At 48.9% G+C, this 7485-nt stretch overlaps 1 protein-coding gene across 1 annotated transcript; it reads left to right on the top strand.

The window, feature by feature from the left end:
• Positions 1-20: 20 nt before the first annotated feature.
• Positions 21-7236, top strand: LOC102392189 (retinol dehydrogenase 16-like). The gene is made up of 4 exons (XM_045165410.1): positions 21-755; positions 3027-3285; positions 4129-4292; positions 4830-7236. Exons 1-4 carry the CDS (start codon positions 356-358, stop codon positions 5045-5047), a joined length of 1041 nt encoding a protein of 346 aa, XP_045021345.1. The 5' UTR covers positions 21-355; the 3' UTR covers positions 5048-7236.
• The last annotated feature ends 249 nt before the right edge of the window (positions 7237-7485 follow it).

The following is a 7485-nucleotide window of genomic DNA, read 5'->3' as shown; positions in this document are numbered from 1 at the left end:
CCTGTGATGTAAAATAACCTGGGGTACCCAGGTCACAGGCTTCAGTAAGAAAAAGGGAACAATTTTGTTGTGAACCATGAAATCTGCAATGCAAAACTTCTAATGTGTGTGTGGGTGTGAGGATTGAGAAGGGAGAGGTGGGCAGAGGGAAATGGAAGGAGTGGGAGGACCAGGAAAGTGAGGTTGGGAAAGGTATTGTCATCCTTAAGGTTTTGTGTTGGAAATGCAATGGTATCGATGAGAAGCGGGTTAAGAGTACCTAAAAGCAAGCGCTGGAATCGTCGTCAGTAATACTCACTGAAGAAGGTGAACAGGAAAATCTTGAGAAGTCCATGCCAGAGAGTCTGGAGCCTCCATGCCAACCAGCTTGGTGCATGTTCTTAATTGCTCCTGCCTGATCACTAACCAGACCCTATTCACCACAACTGTCCCCTACAAATTCATGTGGCTGTATCTGGCAGTCCTCTTGGGCCTGTACTACTTCCTGCGCTGGTACCGGGAGAGGCAGGTGGTGAGCCACCTCCGGGACAAGTTCGTCTTCATCACGGGCTGTGACTCGGGCTTCGGGAACCAGCTGGCCAGGCAGCTGGACCTGAAAGGCTTGAGGGTCTTGGCTGCGTGTCTGACGGAGCAAGGGGTGGATCAGCTGAGGAACCAGACATCAGACAGGCTGCAGACGGTGATCCTGGATGTCACCAAGACTGAGAGTGTCTCTGCGGCCACCGAGTGGGTGAAGGAGCATGTGGGGGACAGAGGTACCGCCACATTTCTTGTTTGTTTACTCTTCTCTCTGTGTGAGGGGCACTGGTTGTCAGCCTCCTGGGGAAGAGTCCAAGGTGTTTTCCTAGATGTGAAGTCCCATCTGCCTTCCTCACCTCACTCAGCTGACCAGACGAGCCTCTTCCAACTCTCACCCCTACCTCCTGACCTTGAGGGTTGCAGTTCGGGGGAGAGAGTTCCCTGATGAGACAATGTCCTTGTAGACTCCCTGTCTGGTATTCCCTCCTGTCTCAGCAGAAAGTCTGGGTTTCTTGCTACAGAGTGAGCAGGGTGATCAGGGTGGACTTCCTGGAGGAGGGGTGGAGGTAGGGGCTCTAGTTGAAAGGCTGCAAGGGTGTCTGAGAGAAGCACTTGAGCTGGGCTGTGTTCTCAGCACTTGATCATGTTCTTGTTGGAGACCCATAGTCATTTCACTTGGCTTTAAATGTCACTTATCTTCAAATAACAATACTGAGTTCTCAGGGCTTGTCTAGGGGAAGTCAAATAACTACTATGGAGTTACTTTCTCTCTCGGCTTTCTGATTTTCTCTACTGTTTTTTTTTTTAATTCCTACAAATCTGCCTATGTAAACTAGAGATATGCCAAACACTCTAAAAATCTCACCACCCAGAGATAAGGGTTATTAGTGTTTTGACATACATGATCTTATATTTACACATATTTATCCTTTTCCTTCTACTATATAAAAATACATAGATTTAGAACATGATAAAAACTTCCTCAAAAACATCATAAATTATGACTGAGAAAATACTACACATTAAAATAGCATCCCTTACTAAAAAGTATTTCATGGTATGATACATAATTATTTCCTATCTTGTATTCACCATACTCCACAGAAATGATATCTCTTCAAACTTCCTTCTACCCAAGTCCCTACACTATAACCATGTATGGTGATTGTGTCTTTGATACTGTATTCATTGTACAAGTCAAGCATGTTGCTGAACAGGGTAGCGACTCAGCTCTCTGTGTGGAACTTCTGGTTCCCTTACCCCAGCAACCTCGAATGCCTGCTGCTGCTGCCATGAGGCCTATGGTTGCTAAAGGTTTACTTTAAAACCTTGGGATTGTGTCTTCGATTCTTGCAAGTGGTTTCCTTTAAGCTGGGTGAATTTGCACCAAGAAGATGAAGCCAGGGTGGCCTCCTGTGTGAGTGGGAGGAGAAGGTGGAGTTTTCTGGGGTAGGGGGTGAACTCTGTGCTCTGGGTGTTAAGGGTAAGGAGAGGCATCCCTGCCCTCCCCCAAAATAGCCCTTGGAATTCTCCAGATTCCTGAGACACATTGCTCAGTATTGAAGTGCGGGTGTTTCAAGCCCAGGTCCTAGAGGTCAATACCAGGTCTGCCACTAAGTTCCCTCAATCCTGAGATCTCAGGTCTGTTTCACCCAACCAATCTGCACTCAGTTATAGTCATCTTTTTTTGTTTTTGTCTTCATCTCTTGATTCCTTTTTTTTCTCTCTTTTCCTCTCTATGTTTCCTCTCTTTTCCTCATACTGTTGGGCACTCAGTCCTGAAGCTGTCAGAAAAATCCTGAAAGCTGGGGAATATTTATTAATGGTGTGCAAAGACACCATTGATAGCTCAGCTGGTAAAGAATCTGCCTGCAATGCAGGAGACCCTGGTTTGATCCCTGGGTCAGGAATACCCACTGAAGAACAGATAGGCTACCCACTCTAGTCTTCTTGAGCTTCCCTGTGGCTCAGCTGGTAAAGAATCTGCCCCTAATGCGGGAGACCTGGGTTTGATCCCTGGGTTGGGAAGATCCCCTGGAGAAGGGAAAGGCTACCCACTCAGTATTCTGGATTGAAAAATTCCATGGACTCTATAGTCCCTGGGGTCACAAAGAGTTGTACACGACTTAGTGACTTTCACTTTCAAAGATACCATGGACCGTGAAAACCCAAAACTTCACTCTTGAGTTCCATACTATAGACCCACTAGATTTCCTCAAGCTCAATACCTGTCTTCATCAACTCTGGGGTTCCTGTTCCTTGTCACCAGGCAGTGGGTGGAGTGTGAAGACTGGGTTGGGAGGAAGGCACACCTTCGGTGTGTGCCTACTACTACTCACAGGTTCTGACCTCCTCAAACCCCCAGGAGTGTGTTGGTCTCTGCTCCAGCCCCTCCCCTGCAGCCTCTCTTCTAAAGTCCTTCCGGGTTGGAGGGTGAATGGCAGCATGGCTCAGTCCTTTCTCCTGGGACGAGCACAGTGTTGCCCTCTCCCCCTCACTCTTCCCAGGACTCTGGGGTCTGGTGAATAATGCCGGCATTTGCACACCCATGGCACCCAATCAGTGGCTGACCAAGCAGGACTTCGTGAAGATTCTGGAGGTGAACCTGTTGGGAGTGATAGATGTAACCCTGAGTCTGCTACCCCTGGTGCGGAAGGCAAGGGGCCGTGTGGTCAACATTTCCAGCGTCATGGGCCGGATGGCTGTCTTTGGTGGAGGCTACAGCATGTCCAAGTACGGCGTGGAGGCCTTCTCAGACTCCCTCAGGTAATGGTCTGGGAGGGAGGCCCTTTTCTTCTTCACATATTCACTGAGGCAGGGAAGGGGGCAAGAGGGGGCTGTTCTACAGGGACTTTCATATATCACAGGCCTAATGCCTCTTCCTTCTAGGTCCCTCTCACTTACTGTGTATGTCTTTTGAAGGGAAGCATGTTCGTGTCTTTGGCATCCCCAGGTGGTCCCAGACCTATAGAGTTTGATTCAACTTATTACTGCCTTGCAGGAGGGCCCACGGTCAGAAATTATTGGAGGCACAATAATGGATAGTTTTGCCTGTGCAGGCCTTTCATGTGTTCAGCTGCTGTGGTATTTAGGCTCTGGGAGCCCTGGGGGAAAGTGTACCCCTTGAAGCAATTAGTCAAGGGAGCCATATAGTCAAATCAGTGGTAGAGACCTCTGGTTGCAGAGAGAGGGTGGCTCTGATGTGTGGGAATTCTGTCCACAGGCAAGTGGATGCTCCTTAGAGGACAGAGGGGTTACTGGGGTGAGAGAGGGGAGACAGGGGAGGTGGACTATGGAAAGACATAATATGCAGACATGGTGATTGATTGGAACGAGAGGAATAGGAGGAGGCAGCGTTTAAGTAATGCTCTGCAGTAGTTTGTCAGATGTAGAGCTGATAGGCACAGGGCGTAAAATAATTGGGAAAATGGTCAAACTCTATAGAGAATCAGTAACATCACCATGAGCTTCTCTCCCTGGCTTCTGTGCCTTCCAACTTCTGAGAGCTCCCAGCCCATCTCACCCAGGCCTGTAGTGGTGTCTGACTGTTCTTTCATGTTCTGCTTGTACAACCTCTTGAGTCCTTGTCTCATCCTGTCTACATTACAGGCGGGAGCTCTCCTACTTCGGAGTGAAGGTGGCTGTGATTGAGCCGGGTTACTTCCTGACCGATATGACCCAAGAAGAGGTGTATCGTGAAAATCTCCAGGCATCATGGGATCATGCCAGCCCAGAGATCCAGGAACTCTATGGAGACAACTTTCTTGCAGACTGTGAGTAAGCTGTGGGCTTTGGAAAAATATTCAGAAATACATCATTAGTACCTCCTCCAGTCTCAGTCCTATCCTCCACACCCCGAGTTACCCACAAAGTGGAGATATGAGCTCATACCCAAGGTCTCTGGTCAACTGGTGACAGAAGTGAAGTATTGGGGCTTGGTAGATCTAGAGAACAGTTTCTCTTCAGAAACGCTTTTAATTTGGAAAGGAGACTGATGCCACAGAGGGATACATCCCTGGAATCACGGCAAGGTCGTGTTAGTACCACCTTTTTTCAGGTGCCTCTATTTCTAGTGTGGGTAGAGACTTCCAGTATGTAGTATTTATATTCCTTGGAAAGGTACTAGAGGGCATTAACTTAGTGTGGAAGTGTATTTTTTGCAAAGTGCTAGGACATATTGCAGTGAAATCTACTGATATGATATGGACCATGATTTTGGAAAAGAGCAGAATTTTTGGGAAGTCAAGTTGATCTGGAAGTGGGAGGGCTGGAAAATGAGAATAACTAGGATGGTGTCTCCTTCTGGACAGTTATAAAGGCATCGGATTTTCTGAAGGCACCGTGGGCTAGAAATCTGTCCTTGGTGACCAACTGCATGGAGCACGCCCTCACCGCCTGCCATCCCCGCAGCAGATACTCAGCTGGTTGGGACGCCAAGTTCCTCTATCTCCCCATGAGCTACCTGCCCAGCTTCCTGGTGGATCTCATGATATATTGGAATTACCCCCAGCCTGCTAAGGCTCTGTAATCCAAGAGTGGGGTGTGTGGTAGGCGGGAGTTGGGTCGTGGGTGGGGAGAGGACACATGGAGGGAGGGAAATAGAGTGGAGAGGGGGATTCTCACGGAGCCAGAACACACATTCCGCCTCACTCCCCACCCAGTCCCCAGGCTTTGTTTGGGTCATTGCTTAGGACTCTAAGAATTAGGAAGAAAGAGACATATTGTGCTTGAGGAACTGGGGTCAGATGCTCACGTCTTCATTCTGTCCCTTGTGCGTTATGACCCACATCAGCTGTGAAAAGCTGTACTGTGGGGAGGACATGAGACACTGGGGCTTTCAGTCCCCTGTGCTTTGGCTCTGGCCACCTCTTCAGATGAGTCTTTCCCATGTCCTGTCTCCCTCTTCCCCAGGATGGAAATGATGGGCAAGGGGATACAAGCCCATCTTCACTGAGGGTGTCTATTGATAGTGGAGGGTATCCACCAGCCTGATCCAATAGCCTGGGTGCCAATTCGGTGACCTTGGCAGGTTTGGGCACAGAAACCAGGTTTTGATCCATCTTGGAAACAAGAATTTCTGTTGATTATTTTTTCTTTAAAATTTCATTTGAAAAGTTCACATACTAGAATGCATGCTAGGGCTTCATGGTTAAACTGAAGGCACTTGGTTTTCAAATTATTATTTATGACACATACAAATAGTACCAGTCTCACCAAACCAAATGAAATCAAATAAAGCATCATTGATTCACTTTATGTCTTGGGGGTGTGTGTTTAGAAGGTTTGGAATCACGCCCTGGAATCCTGTCCAGAATGTCAGAGGGCTTGTGAGGTTATAAAGCCCTGACCCTCGTTGCTGGTCCCACAAGGGGTTGGGGGACACAAGGCTGCACTGAGATGGGTTCCACGGCCACCTGTTTGATCTGTGACACAAGGGCTCTAACTCAGACAAGGCTGAACAACAAATGCTTTGAGAAAGAAATGCAGTGCACACTAGCTGAGTCTTCAGGCTGGACCCTCAGCGGATTCCCATCCTCCTCCCTCCAGGCTGCCTTCTTTGGGGGTGGAGCCAGTTCTGGTCTGATGGTTGTGAGCAGGAGCTGGAACCCGTGCCAGAGATCTGGCAGCAGCCACAAGGCAGTCTCCGTCCTCCGCTCTTTGGCCATGCTGGTGGTTTTGGAGAACAAGTTCAGTGGCTCCCCAACCGTAATACCATCTCCATACCAGAATCAGACCTTTAGGACATGAAGACAGGATTTGTCTGTCTATTTTGAGAATGGAATGTGGGCCAGCTGCACCTCCCAGGATCAAAGATGCAGAGATTTTAGTCAGTGAGTCTCCCTGACAGGGTGGGCCCTGAAAGATGTCTTCTTGTGGGCTCTGCAGCTTCAAGGTGAGTGAGAGTTATCCCAGCCTCCTGTCTTGGGTCTCTACTGATCTTCCTATGATCTTCCCCACTTGGAATGTAGTGTGGAGCTCCTGAAAGACCCCAAACCCACACTGTAATTTTCAGAATTCACAAAACAGAGGCAAATGCCCTGAGGGCTGGCACCAGTCTGCTGCCTGGCCCTGTGAGAATTTATGGTTGATGCTTTCAAGGTCACTGAGAAAAAAAAAGTCTTGTTACTTTGAGTAAAGAAACCACAACCTTTTCTCTTAGCAGGGTTAGTGTTTGTACAAGACTTGCATGTTCCCCCAGCTTCCTGACAGTTTCCAGGGCACCATCCTCCATCCTGACCTTCTTCCTCCTCAACTTTTGGGGAATCCCTGTCAGAGGGTCCTGCTGGTCACCCAGGAAGCTGGCAGAGGCTGCTTTCTTTAGGACTATCCTTTCTATTACTGATGCCAACTCCCCCCTGAGGGACAACTCCTTTCAGGATGACAATCAGCTTCCTGCAGGTGAAGTGACCACTCAAAGCTGAATCTGTCTTCCTCTCTGTGTTTGTTGGCTGCTGGGGTGAGTTCCAGAAGCATCTGAGCCTCTGTGTCCTTGGGGAAGCCTCTCCTTCCACCCAGGACCTGTAGTCTTTCCTGACTCGGCAGTCAGAGCTGTGATAAACGTGGATGGTGAGGAGATGCCAGGGACACTGACCCCAGCTCCTTCTGTCCCTGACCCTGTCACCAGCTCCATGCCCCTCGTGGTCCAGCCCCATTCCTGGATGGTATCCTCCCCCTCCCCATGAACCTCCTCTATGCCTAGCCATTCTGTGGTCCAGTCTCAGGACCTTTCTTCAGTCTCCTGAGCAGGCAGCTCTCCTCCTCTCCACCCCCTCATCAAATGAACTAATTCTGTTCCAATTACTGTGGTTTACTGACCTTCCTACTAATGGGAGGGCATACCCCATCCCATGCATCCATGGGCACTAAGTTGCTTCAGTGTTTGGACTCTCTGCAATCCCATGGACTGTAGCTCACCAGGCTCCCTTATCCCTGAGTTTCACCAGGCAAGAATACTGGAGTGGTTTG

Source organism: Bubalus bubalis, chromosome 4 (assembly GCF_019923935.1).
Source record: "Bubalus bubalis isolate 160015118507 breed Murrah chromosome 4, NDDB_SH_1, whole genome shotgun sequence".
Taxonomy (NCBI): domain Eukaryota; kingdom Metazoa; phylum Chordata; class Mammalia; order Artiodactyla; family Bovidae; genus Bubalus; species Bubalus bubalis.
This window is presented reverse-complemented; position numbering and strand designations above follow the sequence as displayed.

Bases quoted from the DNA above. Each gene is read 5' to 3' on its own strand.
- LOC102392189 (XM_045165410.1), top strand. From the start codon at position 356: ATGCCAACCAGCTTGGTGCATGTTCTTAATTGCTCCTGCCTGATCACT. The intron at 3,286-4,128 runs GTAATGGTCTGG...TCTACATTACAG, and splicing joins GCCTTCTCAGACTCCCTCAG to GCGGGAGCTCTCCTACTTCG. The intron at 4,293-4,829 runs GTGAGTAAGCTG...CCTTCTGGACAG, and splicing joins AGACAACTTTCTTGCAGACT to TTATAAAGGCATCGGATTTT.